This window comes from Pogona vitticeps, chromosome 3 (assembly GCF_051106095.1).
Source record: "Pogona vitticeps strain Pit_001003342236 chromosome 3, PviZW2.1, whole genome shotgun sequence".
Taxonomy (NCBI): Eukaryota; Metazoa; Chordata; class Lepidosauria; order Squamata; family Agamidae; genus Pogona; species Pogona vitticeps.
In genome coordinates, this window is record NC_135785.1 from 214,413,882 (window position 1) to 214,435,739 (window position 21,858).

Genomic DNA, 21,858 nt, shown 5'->3' on the forward strand with positions numbered 1-21,858 from the left:
AATTATTTTTTATAAAAATAATTTATAAAAGAAGAGAAGGAGAAAAATGAGGATGAAGCATGGCAATCCATACCCCCTTTTCATGTGCTTAAAAACCTAGAATTAATGCCAACTCACAAACAAATTGAAGCAGGGTGTTTCTCAACCAGCTGGCAGCCATTGCAAAACAGAAGGCAGGAGATGGGGAGTAAGAAGGAGTGGGGCACATTGCAACCAAATTGACCAAAATGGACTGATCTAATGCCAATACATGGTTAACTAGATTGTTACTACAGGAGCTGCAGAAGTGATTCCCATGTGAAATGAAGCCGTCTAATGAAGCCCCATCATTCAGACTAGATCATTCCCTGTCACTATTGTAGCCATATCCTTGTTCAGGATTTTATAGGAGGACCTTGGCTCCTCCTATAAGTGGAACCAAAGGCAAAGAACACAGCTGACAAGACAGTACCATATTGAGTGTTTTGTGGAACTTTTATTTTAATTCAAGTTATCTGGAAAAAGCTATGCCCCCATCTAAACCTATGTCTTGTTAGCAGCTGTGAGTATCTGAAACAACTCTTTTCAGGAATAAAAACAGAACACAAAAAATTAAGTTGAATTACAAAAATAATTCTGGTAGGAGACAGAAACATACAGTAGTTTTCACCTTGTTTTGAACTGCTGAATAGCTCAATGGTTTAGGTATCTGGAGTCAGAGGTTGGGAGTTCGATTCCGCACTGTACCTTCCTGACAGGTGCTGGACTTGATGAGCCATAGGGTCCCTTCCAGATGTGCAGTTCTAAGATTATCATTATTGTTATAATTTGTTTTGGTATATTTAGATTACTTATTTGTCTTCTGAGTGAAAAACTCAATAGTTACTTTCTCATTAATAAGGACACATTGCAAATCTCACCTACTCATCATGGCAATTTTACTGTCTAGGGGATAAACTGCCAATGAAAAAGGTAGTCTTGTTAATTAGTTGGAATTTCATTGTTATTAGGTATGGTGTTATGCAGGTCATTCTATGTCTGTATTAGTATTGATGTATTTTATTTGCACCTCAATAACTGCTTATAAATAGTCAATGAAATATACAATGAATTATATTTTATTCCAAAATGACAAGGTTCCATATCTTCGTTTGATTCTTTTAGCCTCTTATGCTTATTAATAAAAGACTGTTGTATATTTTACATGCTATTTTACATTTACAAGTATGATTCATTTTATGTAAGATCTACACACTACATATAATGCATTTCACATTATATGTTTTTAATGTAATCAATACAAGTGAAAAACTGTTCTTTTTATTATAGACTTTTAGAAAAATTGAAATTGTTCATTTACTGGAAACTGGCAGCATACTATATATCTCTTCTTTTTCCTTTTTCAAGAATAAGGGCAGAAGGTGTGATATGGGGTAATATCTTATATTTACAGGCTGGGGGCTTTAACCTTTTTCTCTTCATGTATTCCTAATCTAGACCAAATAGGTTCATGCCTTCAAATTGGATAGGAAACAGAAACTGGTATAGAAATTGGAGGTGTGGGTCCTTGGTCCAGTTCATGAAAGTAGAAGGGTAAGGATAAACAGGATCCTCCTCCCATGGTTACCCTTAAAATCACACTGATTTCAATGGATCTGCTGTAGCTATGAGTAAGTCTGGATCCAACTCAATGGCAAAAATCCTGTTGAATAGTTACACTCATGGAAGGGACATGGCATAACTCACAATGTTGAAGTGCATGCTCCTGAGCCAAGCCATGCAGCTGGTGCACAATGAGGTATCTAAGAAAAGACACAATTTGCCACTGCAGGTTATACCATTTTCCTTTTCATGGTGGCTTGTGTAAAGTCATTGCAACTAGCTGTCACTGCCAATCTTATCCTTCACAAATATGTCTAATTCTGTTTTAAAGCTGTGACCACCATATCTTCTGGTATTGAATTTCACAGTGTATGTTCTATACAGTATAAATACTTTATACTGTTTCTTTCTCCACTTTCTCCACACAATGTATACTTTTGTTACACCTCTATATACATTTTGACTAAGAAGTCACATATGTCATAAACTTTTCACATATGGGAGTTATTCTAGCTGATTGACCATTTTGATGGACTTTTACTGTACCTTCTTCTACTCCACAATATCTTTTCTGAGAACTGGTGATCCGAACTGGACAAAGGACTCTAAGTCTGGTTGTACCACAAATTTGCATGAATTCATAATGATATGATGAGTTTTATTTCTGGTTTCTTTTGGTATAAAACCCAACATGAACATTTTTTTCACAGGAGCCACACACGTTGTCAAGTTAATCAGCATGAAACCAAGATTATTTCCATTGTTAGCCAATGCATCTTTGACTCCATTCTATGCACCTGATATAAAGCAGTCCTGGATGCACCTATCTGAAGAGTGAAAAAATTCCTTAAAACTTGAAATATGTGTAGTTATCAGAAATACATGGCAACTTTTCTCAGTATTTTTAATTTTGCATATTTTGGATACACAAAAAGAGGTGGTATATGTTATTCATTTTAATCTTCTTGTAAAGGAAATGTTTTTTGGGGGATAAAAACAAATTTGACCCAGATGTGCATTCAAATTTCCATCAAGCATTGACAAGATATGATTATTAGGAAGCAAGACATCATTAAATATACTGTATATAAATATTTATTAAGACATAATAAAGACTTTATGCTATTTGTTCATTCCTTTGATAGAAAGGTATTTTGACTATGGATTATATTCTTTGTTTATATATATCAACTATATTTTGTCCATTCAAAGCAACTGACCTCTACTACTGCATGTGCTCATGTATGAAAAAACAAACCCTAAATTCTTGAGGCATTTTTTTAGGAGTATACTGTCCAGAGTAGAAAATACTGTAACCTGCTTTTTATTTTATTAGGATTAGTACCAGTCATTCTTTCTAATATTGACTGGCATGTTATTTCATGAGTAATCCCAATTGGACATATTTAGCTATGAGACTTTTATAATTGAGATGACAGTAGGGTTAATTGTGTAGTGCTCAGAGTTAATAAGGATGGAAGAACTGGAAAAAGATTCCTGATGCACCACTCTGTCATTGAGAGTGTTAATCATTTTGCCAGTTCTCCCCCCCTTCCCCACCCCCATGGCCTCATGTGATGTAGGTCTAGCATACCTAATTGAGATGGAGAGTAGAGAGTTTTGCAAAGTAAAATAGTTAAGTTGCATTCAGAATAAAAGAGAGTGAAATGATGTTTTAATATATAATGTAGAGAACAAATTGCTTGGGGGAAAACTTTGTATTTAGTTTTCCAAAAAATCTAGAGAGGGAACAAATTCTGTCTCCCTATCAATGTTACATCTTTGCATTCCTTCCAAAAATTCAAACAGCTTCATCAAGCTTCGGAAAATAACTCTCAATCTTTCTTTTTTAAGGACTATATTTGTATCTTTCAGGATGAATACTATTAGCCTATGATTATAGCAATGGTGTCAGGTTGGTTACACAACTGTGTATAGGTGAGAATGGAAGATAGGAATATGAAAGTAGAAGAAAATAGTTTGGAAAAATATACTCTACCAGTGTAGCCCAGCGAATTGTCCTCATGATCTGAGGTGGGAGGTGGTGTTCCGTTGTCGTTGCCTCTCTCTAGATCATCGGAGTCTGTCGGAAATAACATAAGAGCTGTTGATGGATTCACAGTGGTAACAGTAGTTGCCATTTCAATCAAATAATGTCCATAGACAAGTACATCCACACATGATAGAAAAACAGACAGTGACAGCACACAGCACACTTCATCTTTCCATGCTATTAGCTGGATGAACTTCTGTAATATTTTCAGCAACATTCCTTCTGGTTTTTAAATACTCTTCCTGATGCTTTTTTTTTTTTTTTTTTTAAGTTTTAGCCCTCTCTTGCACCTTCACCCTGATTTTGCTGCTTCTGAAGTGTTCACTCTACATTCTGCAGAGCAGACAGCACATGCTGGGGTGGACATATGGGGAAGAGGAGGCAGGGTGGTTGAATGCTAGCATTGCTAATTTTCTACCTTATTGTTAATCAAAGCTATTGACTGTGATCACTGCCCATCATTGCTTCATCTCCTGGCAATTACAGACTCAGGGGACTTTACCTCTTTGTGGGAAAGGGAAAAAGAAGTGTCTTGTCAAATAAGGAGGAGGGATTTGATAAGTGCTATTCCTTTGCTGAAGGTGGCGCATTGGAAAAGACAATGATCATACATTGCAAAAGGCAACAGTTTATGATTAAGTGAAAAATAGTGATTCTCCTGGACTGGAAAAAAAGTCAATTCAAAGTAAATATTTCACACTCATGTTTCTAAAATCAGAGATTCCTATAGAAGGTCAATAGCGAAGTGTTATCAAATCATGTGATAATGCATACATACTATTGAGGAAAAGGTAATTAGAAAAAAAAAGACAAAAATTCTATTTAAATAATGCCAAGGTATCTGTCAGTGTATTTTAGTACAACACTACAAAACTATAATTTATTTTCCAATAACATTTAATTTTCTTGAACTGAAAGTAATCAATAAAGGCTAAGAGGTAGAAAGGAATGACAGTAAAACACTTTAAAAATACTCAAATGTTATGCAAAACTAAGAAATATTAGCTTTAGTAGTTTCCTGTTTTGCAAAAGTCAGTCTAACCTGTATTAAACATATGTATATGTCTAATTACTGATACATTCCCTTGCCCTTTATATCTAAGTGCATTGTTACAGAGAAGTGAATTTTCTTGGAAAACAATGCAGCTCTGAAGTATATCTTCAGAATTCCTACAATTATAAAAAAGACCAAGTAGAAAGAGTTACATGTGTATATGTTATGATATAAATAGTGCACTTATTCTTATCATAATAGCAAGAAAAGCAAAGAAAAAGGCAGTTCCTGCTTTGGTAAAAATTACTACTTTTAATAAGGAATGAAGTATAAAGAATTTTAGTCAATTTTTTTCAATAGAAGCATTTTTGTTTAAATGATCATTTTTGTACTACTGAGCCCATGTGTGTACATATATGTGAATGTACTGTTGTTGTTTAGTCGTTTAGTCGTGTCCGACTCTTCGTGACCCCATGAACCAGAGCATGCCAGGCCCTCCTATGTTCCACTGCCTGCCGGAATTGGGTTAAATTCATGTTGGTCGCTTTGATGACACTGTCCAAACATCTCATCCTCTGTCGTCCCCTTCTCCTCCTGCCTTCACACTTTCCCAACATCAGGGTCATTATCAGGGAGTCTTCTCTTCTCATGATGGCCAAAGTATTGGAGCCTCAGCTTCAGGATCTGTCCTTCCAGTGAGCATTCAGGGTTGATTTCCTTAAGAATGGATAGGTTTGTTCTCCTTGCAGTCCAGGGGACTCTCAAGAGCCTCCTCCAACACCACAATTCAAAAGCATCAATTCTTCGGCGGTCAGCTTTCTTTATGGTCCAGCTCTCACTTCCGTACATCACTGCAGGGAAAACCATAGCTTTGACTATTTGGACTTTTGTTGGCAAGGTGATGTCTCTGCTTTTAAAGATGCTATCGAGGTTTGTCATCACTTTCCTGTACAGTATATCTATATATTTTGCCCATAAGGTAGAGGAGAAAGGTGAAGACTTTTCATTAATTTATCCATTCATCTTTGGAACCCAGTAATAACCAATCTCATGTACATCTTTCAGAGCTGCACTGAAGGAAGATGTGTCTACTGCTATACACTATTGTCTTATTCATGTTGCTTTGGGGCCAGTTGTGAATTGCAATAGTCAAGGGCAGCTAGGTAAGCCATGGGATAAATTAAGTGGCAGAGATATAATATTTTCTATTTATAGAGGAATATATTATTAAATTAAAAGCACAGATCTGTTTTGAAAGCAGTCTTCCCATGTCTCATAATTAGCTTCCAGGGCAAATATAACACGTTTGGATCAAAATCCTATTGGGATTTATGCTGGCACAACTGTAGCTGTATTAATGGCAAATTGAAGCTAATTCATGAGGTTCCCCTCACATGTCTGGTCCTGTGCTATTTGCATGACTGGCACCACATGAGCTAGCTTCAATCAGCTATCACAACTTTTGTGATTTCTCTTTCATCAGTGTACAATCCAAACAGGAGTTTGGTTTAACAATCTAATATTAAAAGAAAGAATGAAAGGGAAAATTGACCTTGATATTTTACTGTATTTGCTTGGTATATAGTTGCCAGGGGTCTCTTACAAAGCTTTGCAAGGCAAATGTTTCGATTCAAAATACATTTTACTTTGCTTATTTACAGTACATGACTGTTCCTACTGGAATTCTGAAAAACAGTGACCCCAAGAACTTGCATGCTACTGGCATAACTGGGATTTGTTTCTTTGAACAAGGTGTTTTCTGCAAGCTGATATTGCATCTTTCTTTCATGCCTCGAACGGAGTTGCTCTTTAACCACCCAGAGTGGCCCTGGCTGCCAGATGTACAGAATGTAAAACAACAACAACAACAACAACAACAACAACAACAACAGCTGCTGCTGCTGCTGCTGCTGCTGCTACTACTACTACTACTACTACTACTACTACTACTACTTAAGAAACAGATATTCAGAATAATCTAGGATGCATGAACCAGTTGCAGAGTTCATTGGAACCTGATAGAGACATTTGGAGAAGATATGCACTTAAGTTCTTGCTCAAAGCCTACCAGAGATAAACCCACTATGGACTTCAGAGGGCATTGCTACAGATGCTGGTGAAAATGGAAAGCACACTGAGAAAGAATATGACTTTTTTGTCTCATCCAAAACACTGATGCATAGAGATGGGCATGAACTGAAATATGAACAATAGCAATAACAACAAACATGTACTGGGCTGGTTCATGGTTCAGTTCCTGCAATCTGTTCTGCCAAAATGAAACAAAGTACTGAATTTCATTCTGCTTGGCACTTTGTTTTGTTTCAGCAAAATGGATACCACATCCTCTTCCACTGCCCCCCTGCCTTCAAGAATGCTTGCAGTTGGTTGACCACCGCCCTGTCAATCAAATTGCCCAGGAATAGAATGTTGGCAATGGGCCAGCTCATAGGTGTGCACATATGCAGAGATAGCTAGTTTGGATCCTGGAAGGGAAGCTAGGCCACTGTCTCTGAACATGGTGGTTGTGGATGAGGAAGAGGAGACAGTGGCACGATCAGGTAGGGAAGTGATGGGGGCAGTGGGAAAGGGATGGGCAGGTGGCAGAGGGAGTGGATGCACTGTGTCTCTCTCCCCAGACACAAACTAAAAAACACACACACCATGAATAATCCTGATTCATTGTTTCATTGCATCAGTTCTTCGGCGGTCAGCTTCTTTATGGTCCAGATTTTAAATAATTTAACTGGAATGCCATCACCTCCACTGGTCTTGTTGTTAGCCAAGCTTTCTAAGGCCCACTTGACTTCACACTCCAGGATGTCTGGGTTAAGGTCAGCAACCACACTATCTGGGTTGTCTGGGATATCCAGATCTTTCTGATATAATTCTTCTGTGTATTCTTGCCACCTCTTCTTGATGTCTTCTGCTTCTGTTAGGTCCCTACCATTTTTGTCCTTTATCATGGCCATCTTTGCACAAAATGTTTCTTTAATATCTCCAATTTTTCCTGAACAGATCTCTCTCTTTTTTCCTTTTCTATTATTTTCCTCTATTTCTTTGCATTGTTCATTTAAGAAGGCCCTCTTGTCTCTCCTTGCTGTTCTTTGGAAGTCTGCATTCAATTTTCTGTAACTTTCCCTAACTCTTCTATCCAAACTTCTTCAGGCATTTTGTCGAACCGAGTCTAGTTCCTTAAACCTGTTCATCACTTCCACTGTGTATTCATAAAGCAAAGCAAAAAAGCATGCTGCTTATATACCACCCCATAGCACTTCAAGCTCTCTCTGGGCGGTTTACAAATTAATTATGCAGGATACACACTGCCCCCCCCCCCGCGAGCTAGGTACTCATTTTACCGACCTTGGAAGGAGAGAAGGCTGAGTCAACCTTGAGCGAGCTACCTGGGATTGAACCCCAAGTTGTCAGCACAGTTTTGGCTGCAATGCAGCAGTTTAACCACAGTGCCAAGAGGCTCAGTAAGGGATTTGGTTTAGTAGATTATATCTGACTAACACAGTAGTTTTTCCTACTCTTTTAAGTTTAAAATTGAATTTGCTATAAGAAGCTGATGATCAGAGCCACAATCAGCTCCAGGGCTTGTTTTTGCTGACTGTATAGAGCTTCTCCATCTTTGGCTGCAGAGACTATAATCAATCTGATTTCGGTATTGCAGGTCTGGTGATTTCCATGTGTAGAGTCGCCTCTTGTGTTGTTGGAAAAGAGTGTTTATGATGACCAGCTTGTTATCTTGATAAATCTCTATTAACCTTTGCCCTGTTTCATTTTGAACTCTTGGCCAAACTTTCCTGTTGTTCTTTTTATCTCTTGTCTCCCTACTTTAGCATTCCAATCCCCTATAATGAGAAGAACATCTTTCTTTGGTGTCAGTTCTAGAAGGTGTTGTAAGCCTTCATAGAATTGGTCCATTTCAGCCTCCTCAGCATTAGTGACTGGTGCATTACTGTATCTTGGATTACTGTGATGTCGAAAGGTCTGCCTTGGATTCGTATTGAAATCATTCTATCATTTTTGAGATTATATCCCATTACAGCTTTTCTCACTCTTTTGTTGACTATGAGGGCTACTCCATTACTTCTACGGGATTCTTGCCCACAATAATAGATATGATAATCATCTGAATTGAATTCGCCAGTTCCCATCCATTTTAGTTCACTGACACCCAGGATGTCAATGTTTATTCTTGTGGTTTCCTGCTTGACCACATCCAGCTTACCAAGGTTCATAGATCTTACATTCCAGGTTCCTATGTAGTATTTTTCTTTGCAGCATTGGACTTTCCTTTCACTTCCAGGCACGTCCACAGTCAAATGTCCTTTTGGCTTTGGCCCAACCACTTCATTAGCTCTGGAGCTACTTCTACTTGTCCTCCATTCTTCCTCAGTAGGAAGTTGGATGCCTTCTGACCTGAGGGACTCATCTTCCAGCGTCATATATTTTAGCCTTTTGTTTCTGTTCATGGGGTATTCTTGACAAAGATACTGGAGTGGCTTGCGAATTCCTACTCCAGTTGGATTGCGTTTAGTCGGAATTCTCCACTATGACCTGTCCATCTTGGGTGTCCCTGCATGGCTTAGCCCGTAGCATCTCTGAGTTACTCAAGCCCCTTTGCCACAACAAGGCAGCAATCCATGAAGAGGATTAATCTGTTAGCTACTACTGTTAGTTACTACCAATTTCAATAATTTCCAGAAATTACATTCCAATTTATATGCTTGAAATATATATTTCATCATGAAAATCAGACAATGTGGTTTGACATTTTGTACATTTTTCATAGGTCCCGATATCAATATAGCACTGAAGTATTATTAAACAAAATTAGTTTACAATGAGAAATCCATTCTTTTTTAGTTGTTTTAAGTCTCCTATTAATTATCACCAAACAAACTAGATTTTTACCAAATTAATTAAGAGAAAGGGGGTGATCAGGTTAGATAGGATATATGCTGAGTATACAATAAGATGAATTGATACTATAAACCAAACAGAGGTGGGAGCAAACATTGACTTTCTTTGTTGCTTTCCACAAACTTAACATTACAAAGTGATATTTAAAGACACATCATTTCTCACACTCAGGTTTCAATGTGTTCAGCACTCTTTTTCAGATGTATCTTCCTACATCACTGTGGATTACTGAAGGAAATCAATGAGAATTGATCCAATTTGCAGAACACAGTTCTAATATTGATAGTAGTTTATACTCATTTGCTTTTGCCTAATCTTTTATTAATGATCATCTTCAAAATGCCAATTAATATTCCTGTCTAGAAATTCAGTAATGTGAGCCAGATAAGATCAGAGTGAATGAAGAGATATAACAAATAAAAAAAGCTGAGTAAGTAAAGTGATGGAAAATTAACTTTTAGTAATCTCTTGTCCAAACTCCTTTAGAAAACAGTTATCAGCACTGTACAGTTTTCACCATCAATTGAAAAAAGTCAATTTACTTTATTGTTTATATGAAGAGAAGGCAGAAGAAAGATAAAATAAGGTTAGTAAACATGTATAATCAGTTATGCCATCCGTTTTTCTTGAGAAAGATATGTTGAAACATGAATATACCGTATTTTTCACTCCATAAGACACACCTTTCCATAAGACGCACCAATTTTTTAGGAGAAGAAAACAGGAAAATTTAATCTGTTTTCTTCGCTCCATAAGACGCACAGACCTTTCACCCCCCTGTTTTGTGGGAAAAAAGTGCGTCTTATGGTGCGAAAAATACGGTATACTTTTTCTGGCACTAGTGAAAACTAAAAAAAGTTGTATGGTATTTGACTGTGGCATTTCTATGGTTAGTACAAATTTAACCACTGAATCATATTAAAATGGTGAAATGATGTTAATGACTCAGACAGCAACAATCACAATGTTTCTTTCTTTACTTTCTTTATGAATCTATTGAAGAAGCCTTCAGAATTTTCCATCTTTTAAGCCCAGATAGCTATAAGAATAATTACAGTGTGCTCTGAAGCTGATTCCAGTTTATGGCAACCTTCCCAGTATTTTCTAAGTATTCAGAAATTGTTTACCAGACCTTCCTTCTAGTGGTACTCTGGGACCATGCAGCTTGCCCAAGGCTGCACAAGTGATAGGACATAGCCCCATGAAAGACACATGCCAGAGAACCTATAATTCTATGTAGATATTGTATGGTACCTCATAATGAATATGCAAACTCTGATGTTTGTCTGAGAACAAGTTTTAGTACACTTGAATAGCTACAGTAGATACAAAAGACTGAAAGTGTTTGTACACGTATGAAACAATAACAGATTTTACATGCTGTGTATTTAACTTCTCCAGTTTAGCAGTTTCATGGTTACATACATTTCAGCAACAGTCTTTTCAATTTTCTGTCTTCTATCTTTTCAAAGGTTAGCAATATGAAATATATTCCTAATTTTTTAAAATAATAAACTATATTATCTGATTGCAAATATATTTTTAAAAATCTGCAAGAACATAAAATGAAGAATAAGAATGTAAAGTTTTTCCTTTTTAATTTCCATATTTTGATGTATGTGGAGATTGACCCAACAATAAGTATGAAATACAGCTGTTTTATTAGTGCTTGTAAGCTCCCTTGTTTTTTCTATGCTGTTCTTTGAAGATTGTGGTCTACACCACAGGGGACAATTCATGCAAGTAGTTGTGCATAAAGTTTCCTAAGCCAAGTTCCTTGAATTTCATTGAAAGCAGAAAGTTTTTGGTCTAGTGAATTTCATAGAAGAATTATTCTCCCTGCTCACAAGTAAAAAGTTTGCTGCTTAAATCAATAGATTCAGTGACTGCTGTGAGCAGTTTCACTCTCAAATATGCCCCCATCAGCTCCTTCCTGAAGGAGTGAACTTGTTAAGGGAAAATACTATATAACATTTCCATCCAGACATTGCAAGAAACATATCTCAAGAACCACAGAAATGAGCCCTAAGCATACAGAAATTTTGTTGAGCCAAACTAAAGTGTAAAGCACCAGCCATTTCTAAATCATATGAAAAAATCTATACTGGAGCAGGCTTTCCATCCATCATTTGTAAGTCCATATTACAACCCTGTTGTCAAGATCATTCTCTTCAACGTCTACTTTGTGCTATTTACAATGATGGGCTATTTGTTTTTATGAGCTATTTATAAAGAAAATAGGACTCTAGCAATACAGGTAGAGTTATGTTATATATCTGCACGTGTAAACAGCTGAGATTCAATAGTAAGCTGGAACTAATGTAGGCCCATTGATTTGGTGAGAACTTCCACTGATTCAATAGACCTAGGTCAGTTATGACTTTCTATAGGATTTTAGTCTTTTTCTTTCTCAGCACATGTGTACACGTGTATTCAAGGTGATAACCTTATAATGTGTTCTCATCTCGTTGACTATTTTTCAAAAATGTTTATTTTGTAAAATCAGATTACCAGTGTAATTGTACAGTCCTGGGATCTGGCTGAGCCTAATGCTTCATAGTTCTTGGACACCTCTCTTCATGATGGACATTTCCATCATGAACAGAGGAAAAATTTAGACCTAAAACTGCTCTCTCCTTTCTTCTTTCCTAAGTGACTTGCATCAGCATGACTGTGGACAATGTTTCAGGAGCATATAGGACAGTGGTCCCCAACCTTGGGCCTCCAGATGTTCTTGGAGTACAACTCCCAGAAGCCTTTACCATCACCTCTGCTGGCCAGGATTTCTGGGAGTTGAAGTCCAAGAACATCTGGAGGCCCAAGGTTGGGGACCAGTGATATAGGATACATTAGATATTCTTCATAGAAAACAGAGATAGAAGGTCACACTCAGAGAGAACCTGACTTCAGATCTCGCCTCCGGATCCCATGGAAAATTTGTATGTCTTGCTTCTTGGACATCAGAAGAGGTAAGAAGGCTGTGGACAGATAGGCAAAGAGGACTGGGGGGCATTGTGTCCCTGCACATCCACCCAACACCAGGGAATAATTCCTCTCATCCCCATCACAAAGAAGGAAATAATTTACACAACTGCTACCTCTCCTTCCTTTATTCTGTTTGGACAGACTTGAATCAGTGTGACTGTGGGTATCTGAAAGGCTCCAATATCATAGGGATATGATAGGATTATTCTGCAATATGGTTGTGATTCTTGCCCGTTTCAAGTACATTAAGTCATTCAGAAAACAGAACCACAGTACATATGCTATATTTGGCCAGTTGCTGATATAACTAGGAATGCTGGGAAGAAATTGGATGACCAGAACAGAAGCAGTCCAATTGTTTTCTAAATGATAACAAAATCCATATACACATAGATAGAAGGCCTAAGAATAAGAATTTGTAAGATTTATGAAAAAAATAAATCAATGTAACACTCTTAAGCAATCTATAAAAGTGTGTGGCTTTAGATCTTATTTTTCTGATCAATGTGGTTCCCAAAAGAAAGCACAGAGTCAAAAATTACTTCGAAGTTTATGAACTCAGACCACAGAGAGAATAAACCTTCATCCTAGAATGAAACAGCTGGCGAGGACAATAATCAATAACTGCTCTATCATGTCAAAACTCAGCCTTAGAAAAATAATATCACGTAGGCAATCATGCAGCACAACAAGGGGCACTAAGGATTTAGAGCAAAATGGGCAGATATCTCAAGGTGTTTTCAATTTATAATCGTGTACAAGCTCAGCATGAGAATATTAGCCAGTGGCTGCAATTTTCAGAACTCTCACAGATACCTATGAAACCCCAAAATAATGGCAGGAGGAGAGGAACTACCCTTGCACACAAAAGTCCCAGAGCAATAAAAAATGGACATTGAAATATCATGATTTAAGAGACACGAGAATGCTCAAGCAACAATACAGGGTTTCCCCCCCCCCAGTAAACATAAAACATTCTCCCTATTTCAGACTCTTCAAGCCTACAGAAATAAATAAGAGTAATGGTCAAGTCAAACTAAAGCTTCATAGCCAATAGAGGTTGAGACAGTGCATGCCACAATTGCATACCCAATACTTTTTTCTGAAATTGTCAAATACCATATCTAACTATATCTCTTCCTCTTATATACAACTCTAATTTGTTCCATATTAAACAGATAATTGCAGCACAGAATGTGATTCTATTAAAAAGTACTACTGTGAAGACACTATTATACAATAGTAAATCAGACCTTTAACCAGAAGCACTACTAGGATTAAACACTGGAGATGAAAGAGAGCTTAGTGTCACCAAAAGTGGTCCTGGCAACCATGGATTAGGGTTCAGGAAGATAATTTCATGGTGCAGTGGTGCCTCGCTTAGCGATCACTCCGTTGAGTGATGAAATCGCTTAGTGATGGGGTTTTGGCCATCGCCAAAGCGATCGCTTAATGATGGCCCCCATGGGGAAAAATCGCTTTGCGATGATTGCGGGGAAGTGATCATCGCAAAGCCCCCATTTTCGGCCAGCTGGTCGGCGGTTCCAAAATGGCCACCCGCTGTTTTGCCTCGCTTTAGAGGCACTGAAAATGGCCGCCCCTATGGAGGATCTTCGCATAAGGTCAGTTTCTAAGCCCATAGGAACGCATTAAACATGTTTTAATGCGTTTCTATGGGCTTTTTTATTCCGTTTAGCGAAGAAATCACTTAGCAACGTTTTTCCTGGAACGGATTAACATCGCTAAGCGAGGCACCACTGTATATAGAATGATATCTTTGGCAAACAAACCAATACTGTACTGGTAAAATATAGATACAATGATGCTTTAATGAAATGCCTTCCATTAAAGAGAGATTAGAGATAAGATTGTGGCAAAAAATCAGATCATTTTATTATTAACATCTAAAATTTTGTTAACACTTTTTGGGGTTGTAGGGAAAAAACACACCTTCAATAGTTCAGACTGGGGATGTGGTAGTAGGCATCCTTCAGTCTTGAGAGACTATGGTAACGTGCTCTGTATGGAGGTCTTGGAACAGCGTCTAGTGTGGCTGAGAAGGCCAATTTGAGAGTGACAATCTCTTCCACATTGAAGACAAATACAATCTGTCCCCTGTCCAGCTCCCTGGTTTTGCTCGTTTCGGGACTGCGTCTTTGCCTGGGACTGCTGTACAAGTGTCTCTTCAAATCTGGACAGGCCATGATGCACTGCGTGCCTCCAGGTTGAACGCTCAGATGTCAAGGTTTCCCATGTGCTGAGGTACATTCCTAAGGCCTTCAGATCCCGCTTGCAGATGTCCTTGTATCGCAGCTGTGGTCTCCCTCTGGGGCGATTTCCCTGCACTAATTCTGCATATAGGAGATCTTTTGGAATCCGTCCATCAGCCATTCTCACGACATGCCCAAGCCAATGTAGACGGCGCTGTGTCAGTAATATATACATGCTAAAAATTCCTGCTCGTTCTAGGACTATTCTATTTGAAATTTTGTCCTGCCAGGTGATACCAAAAGTGCATCAGAGACAACGCATGTGGAAGGTGTTCAGCTTCCTCTCCTGCCATGCACAAAGGGTCCAGAACTCGCTGCAGTACAGGAGTGTGCTCAGGACATAGGCTCTATAGACCTGGATCTTCGTGTATGCCATCAGCTTCTTATTAAGCCATACTCTCTTTGTGAGTCTAGAGAACATGGTAGCTGCTTTCCCAATGCTTTTATCCAGCTCAACAATCAGATCTTATTAAGCCATACTCTCTTTGTGAGTCTAGAGAACATGGTAGCTGCTTTCCCAATGCTTTTATCCGGCTCAACATCTAGGGAGAGAGTGTAAGAGATCGTTGAGCCAAGGTAGCTTGGGGATGTGGAGAGTACTTGAAAATGCTTTTGTTTTCAGCAATTTGCCATGTCTTAGCATGTTGAGATTTCTTGTCAAGAATTTTCCTGCATCAAGGAGATTTCTTGTCCTTACTTTTTCTTTTGGGCTTTTGTGGAAGAAATTTCCAAATTCTGCACAGCGCAATACCCTTTCCAGGAAATCTTGTACAGGAAAGAAATACTTTTGTGCAGGAGTGTAATTATTCTATGTAGCCTATTATATCTTCTTTTAAAAAATGACACAAAAATTGAGAAATACCTTAAGAATTCCTGCAAGATTTATCAGGAAAACACATACACATACACAAAACAACAAAACTTGGAGATAAATCTCACGTTGAGGTCAAAGGGTATTTCACCTTAGTTCAGTCTTCAAATATCATCTGTTGGAGCACAACACACCAATGTGAGGTTGGGATCAATTACAAGGAGGTGGAACTCTACATGAAGTGTGCATAGCATACAAAACCTTTCTGCCAAAAGCCAGTTAGCCATTACTTTGGGATTGCAGAAATCAACATTTATTTTGGTTGTTGTGGGTTTTTTGGGCTTTTTGGCCGTGTTCTGAAGGTTGTTCTTCCTAACGTTTCGCCAGTCTCTGTGGCCGGCATCTTCAGAGGACAGCACTTGCTGTCCTCTGAAGATGGCGGCCGCAGAGACTGGCGAAACGTTAGGAAGAACAACCTTCAGAACACGGCCAAAGAGCCCAAAAAACCCACAACAACCATTAGATCCCAGCTGTGAAAACCTTCAACGAATAAACATTTATTTTTCTGGGAATTTTTTTTGCCCCTGTAAGACAGTCATTACAATGTAGTGATCTGGAAGATCCAGTGCCAACCTGCTTATGCAACTGCACATATGGCATGCAGTATGTATGATTTATTTCCAGGCTGCATGGAAAGTGGAACACTGAATAGACAGGGAAGGAAGGAAGGAACACAGGCAAACTAGTGCACTGGCATGGATGGATGCTGAGTAGAGATGGGGGTATTAGTATTCATATATGAATAACCCCACACTTCTGGATTTAATGAGGGTCTGGACCCTGGTCTGGCCCATCCACTCATTCATCTGGCAGAAGCGGCAGCCCTGTTCATCCGTCCAATCACTCCCGGAGTGCTGCTCTCTTCCTGCTTGGCTGGCCACTCAGCAGTCCTGCAGGGAAACTCATCCTCCCTCCTCCTGCCTGGAGTGGCTAGCTGAGCAGGAAGAGAGTGGTGCTCTGGGAGCGATTGGAAGCATGAGCGGGGCCGCTGCCGGTGGATGCATGAACATATGCATTAAATCCAGCAGTGTGGGGATATTCATATTCATAATACCCCCATCTCTAATGCTGAGTTAAGAGCAGTTTCCTGTCATGTCTTGGGGATTATGGTCATATATTCAAATTATATACTTTGAAAGAAAAAGTATAGTAGGTTTAAATTATAGGTGGACAAAAGGTGAATGGGTAGTTGCCATTTTCAGCAGCTTTGGTTGAATATATATTGCATCTGAGAACTCTGGACACAGACTTCTTGGAATATTGATTTTTCCAAATTCCTGGTCACAAAGGGAACCCTGTATGTGTATGTAATTGCTATTCCAGATATCAAACGGCTGCACAGAGGTCTGGGGAAAGGACTGTACATGCAGCCCTGTTCTCCCCCTCGTTCTAAGAACATCTGAGAACTGCTTGTACTGCAAAACACTAGACTTAGACTGCACTGCAATAGTTCAGTCTTCAGATTACTACTCTCTGAAAAACTGTGACCCACGTATTGCAATCTAAGAACAGCTACCTCTGAAATACCAGCCAAAGCTTCTAAAAGGAAGTCTACGCCACAGGTTGTGGCAGACTTCAGTGACAAAGATGGGCCCAGGACTGTCGTGTTATATTGTGGAAGATTTTTGTAAAATTAGGGAGGTGTAGTGCTGTCCCAATTTTCCTTGAAGCAAACGTTTGCTTGCATCTATAGATTTATGTTAGAGATGGGGATATTTGTATTTGTAAATGAATATGAATATCTGTCCCAGCTGGACCTAATGAGGGTCTGGCCCCTGGGACCAGACCATTCACTCACAATGCCATGAAGGTCCCGCTCTTCCCGCCAATAGCACCCAGATTTCTGCTGTCTTCCTGCTTGGCTGGCCACTCAGCAGCCTTGTGGGGAGACTTGTCCTCCTGCCCCCCTGCCTGGAGTGACCAGCTGAGCAGGAAGACAGAGGAGCTTGGGGCACCATTGGTAGGAAGAACAAGACCTTCGCAACACTGGGGCATATGAGTGGACAGTCCGGTCCCGGGGGCTGAATTCTCATTAGGTCCAGCTGGGATGCGGATATTCGTATTCATTTACATTTATGAATATCCCCATCACTAGAAAATGCATAGGTTTCCATCTTTGTATAGGCCTTTTTGTTTTTTTCTTAGTCTGAGAAGAATCTGATTGCTTTACAGATTCATTTCTCTTCTCATATCCTTTCCCTGACCTGAAAAAATAACTGTCTGGGAAGAGTATGTGTATACCAATTAACTGTGTGGGAAGACAGGTTCTTGTTATGATGGTATGTGGTTAGCACCTAGTAGATAAATTTTCTTATACAGTTGTGCTGGGCAGTTAATTAATTCTGGATATGTGTGCCTGGGAACTCAACATGCTATCAATTTGCTTATTAAGTAAATCCTTTGAAGACAAGTACTATCAGTTTGTCAATTAGTGAGGAATCTCCTTATCAATGTAATAATTAGGAAGTTATGCTTTCTATGTTTTGCCAATTAAGAAGGAACGTGTTGTGATTTTAGCCAAGGGGGTCAGTGCTAGCTGCCTACAAATGATAAAAAGGATTTGTGGGCATTGCTGAGTTCTGGTATAGGCCATAGCTATCTGATGCTATACAGTCAACTTTTGAGGGATGTGGGGATTGGAGCAGATGGAACAGGCCTGCCACTGAGCAAGGAACTCCCCATGGGAAAAAGGGTCTTCAAGTTGTATCTTTGCTTTGTTAGGCTGTATTAGGTTTTTATCCCCTCTTATTAGCCTGTATTATTTTATTGCAATTTCCCCTTTGCTTTTACTAATATTCTGTAACCTTCTCCCATTGGTACCCAAAAGAACCTCTTGACTTGACAGAACAAAGACTACCTGCAGATTGAACATTTGATCCTTTAAAGAGAACACAATCCCATCCTTTGTATCTTGTACTCTATAAATAACTCAGCAACCACATGTTACTCGCACTCATAATGACTGAAATTGTGCAAATATTACAGTTTAGGAAAATTAAACAATTAATTTTAGGAAGTTTAGAAAACCTAACCAATTTATCATATACATAACTGATAATCTTTCTATGTAACCATTAGTGAAGGGAGGAGGTATCATTGGCATTTTAACAATTTGAATATTTGCTATCCCTTGTTCCACAAACCTAAGTAGTAAAATAATGATATGGTGATTTAAGAATATTATAAGATGATTTATCAAAAAGCATTCTGGTTTGGCTTTTCACTGGAGTATCCAAAAGTTGTTTGAATTTAAGCTGCTGCATCATTTGTCACAAATGGAGGCAAACTGGCTGATGAGTACATTGATTTTCTTTTCTGTTGAATTGTTAATACATCATTCAGCCAAAGCAAATATGGACACACAGTCTGTTTTATTACTGATATTCTCAAACAAATTTTTTTATATTTGCTGCTGCAGGACATCAGATGGAAGTGTTTTCATATGTCACTATTTTAAAACAAAACTTATGCAATGGCTGACCATCTAACAAAGGAAACAAGGTTTTGAATGGCCAATCAAAGAAGTTTGATTCTACTTCAGCACCTGCTAACAGCTGGCTAGTATGGTGGTTGTGAAGAACCTACAACCGATTCTATGAATTCTGTCTTGCTAGTTGTGATAGCAAAGTGCAATTTGAATTTTCACTGTCTACAGTGGATTGCTCTACTGAAAATAATGCCTGAAAAAGGAAATATGTCTAATTTCTGCCTCTAAATGGAGTACTATAGAGGTCAGAAAGGTGCCTGACTGCCTCAAGGGAAAACTCTATGGCTGTGGATTTAATGCTGAACTGCAGATTTTCTTTTGGTGGGGGTGGGTGGGAACTACACAGGGAGACAGAGGAAATGAATCAAATATACAGATGAAAGGAAAACACCATTATCCAGTTTTCTATTAAATTTCTATACTTTGTCTCAACTATGACTATATGTGCAGTAATATACATACATATGAAAATATTTCATGAAGGTATATAATGAAATCTGAATTATAATAGGGATTACGTAGGTTATTAAAATAGAAGAAAAGATTTGCTTCCATATATTACATAGCTGCCTTTACCTTCTTTCAAACAATTCAAAATAAAACCTTTTTCATGTATTGCTTCTGATGTATGAACCTCCAATTTTTAGTTCTCACAGAGTTAAACAGAAATATTATGGAAGAATCAATTTCTCGAGGCTGCAGGATCATCTCTATATTCTTGTTATTTCTTACTTTATATTCTCTCTTTCTGTCTGCTTACACACATGTATCATTAGCTTTTTTCTGTCCTACTTTTTCTCTTGTCACTTTTACATCTTCGCCTTCATTTCCCCCTCTTTCTACTTGCAACAATTCCTCCTCTTCTGAGGACCATCCCCTCCCACCCCAAAAAATCACACTTTGGTTCCTGTCCCCCCCCTTCCCATTATCTTGGTTGTAAAAGGGAAATCGGATATGGAATTGAGGAAAGTATATGTTGGAAAGGAAGTGCCTAGATACTTAGGAATGGCATGGATGTTGGTTTTGTTACATGAGATGTAATTCAGTTTATATCCTAGGGAGAAAACAGGATATTTTAGAATAAATCTTTGTTCTTTGGAGATTGATGGCCAAAGTGCACATTACAGATAAACTCTGATCAGAGGAGAATATTCCTTATGAAAAATATCTAATTGTCACAGGAAGAGACTTTAAAACTTCACATAATTTGCAAATTAGTATGCTTTGTTTTATGAGTGGATCAGGCTTGATTGCATGTATGATTGTTCAGGTTGTGCTTGAAGAGTGTCCCTAGAATACTACATCTAGCTTCTAATGACAAGCTATCTGTAGCATCTCATTGGGCCCCAAGACTCCAACAAATGTCATGCAAGGAGAAAATATACAGGATGCTATCGCATATTGTGCCAACTTAAAACTGATACAGTCCCAAAAAATCTTCCGGGCTGGGCATTACTAGTTGGCACTAGTTGGTGCTATATGTAACTCAGTTACAAATGGAAATCAATGACATGGAATGCTTATTAAAAATAACACCAGCAAATTTAGCCATTGGTTTGGAGTTTATAATGGTATATTAGAAATAGCATGTGCAACAATTACAGGCAAAGTGTGGAAATGTGTACTAGTTGTTCATCCTCTTACACCCAACTGCTTAAAGAATGATACTGATTTTGAGTTAGTATCTCTATTTTATATATTAAAAAATGAGATACAACTTGTTTCTTATTCCTGGAAACCTTTGCTCCTGACAACCTTCATAAGGATCCCAGGAACAATGTGGAACCATCTCAATTCTTGCTAAAGCTTCAGCTGGAATTTCTTCTTTAGGATAGTATTTAAAAGGGCACTTGAAATATTTTAACCCGCGTTTCTCCTTAAAAAGGACACAAAGCAGCTAACATCATTAAAATACAATCTTTAAAAGCAAAAAACGGTAAGTATACAAATATTAAAAGAATCAAATACCACACTAAAAATGGTAGCTGCTTTGTTCCTCTCCTTCTTTGGCTTGACATATTGCCTTGTTAAAATTCTGGAAAAACTGAAAAGCTTCCACAATATTTTGTAAGCTGTTTTAACAGAGATATTGCCCTGATATAAATCCTAAATTGAAAAACTCTATAATTCTTCATTTATTTTGGCTGACTGAGGATGGAATGCTAACCAACATCAGAAACCTGTGATATACTGCAGGGAACTGACATCCTACCATGCTTAGAAAATGGGCTGCAGGTGCCAAAGTTGCTTCCTTGAACTGGCAGTGTTCTGAGTTAACTTGCAGTCCTATTAGCATAACACCATCAGTGTAACAGTGCAAATTTACCATTTCACTGTCACAATCTGGTGTGGAATGTGACTACTAAGGCTTTTTGTTTGTTTGTTTGTTTGTTTGTGTTTGCCATTGGGTCTGGCTCCAGACTAATGCCACAAAAGAAATGTTGTAAATTAATCCAATAGAGTAGACCACCATAACTTAACTCTTCTTTCTTCTTGCACAGCTACATAGGAACAGAGGATTTTGACTAAGTTTGCGGTGAAGTATAGTATGTGTAGAGTAGTATATGAATTTAACCAGGAACACATCTCGTACAGGAATACTTTGGAACAATATCACTCTTATCTTGAGACTCTGAAAACATGTAAGAGGAGCTGTGGTGAAGAGGTACAAAAAAGAAGCACTTT

The 21,858-nt window shown here is 38.3% G+C and overlaps 1 protein-coding gene across 5 annotated transcripts in view; it reads right to left on the reverse strand.

Annotated features, from left to right (window-relative positions):
• The window catches only part of ROBO1 (roundabout guidance receptor 1), a 769,638-nt gene that overhangs the window by 438,288 nt on the left and 309,492 nt on the right, over nucleotides 1-21,858 (reverse strand). For 3 of the 5 annotated variants that reach the window (XM_072994024.2, XM_078388993.1, XM_078388992.1), the window contains one exon: nucleotides 3,581-3,664. In XM_072994024.2, the coding sequence (XP_072850125.2) occupies nucleotides 3,581-3,664 (84 nt within the window). Of the gene's footprint in view, nucleotides 1-3,580; nucleotides 21,292-21,858 lie in introns of those variants that run through there. The other 2 variants (XM_072994023.2, XM_072994021.2) reach the window with 1 other exon arrangement.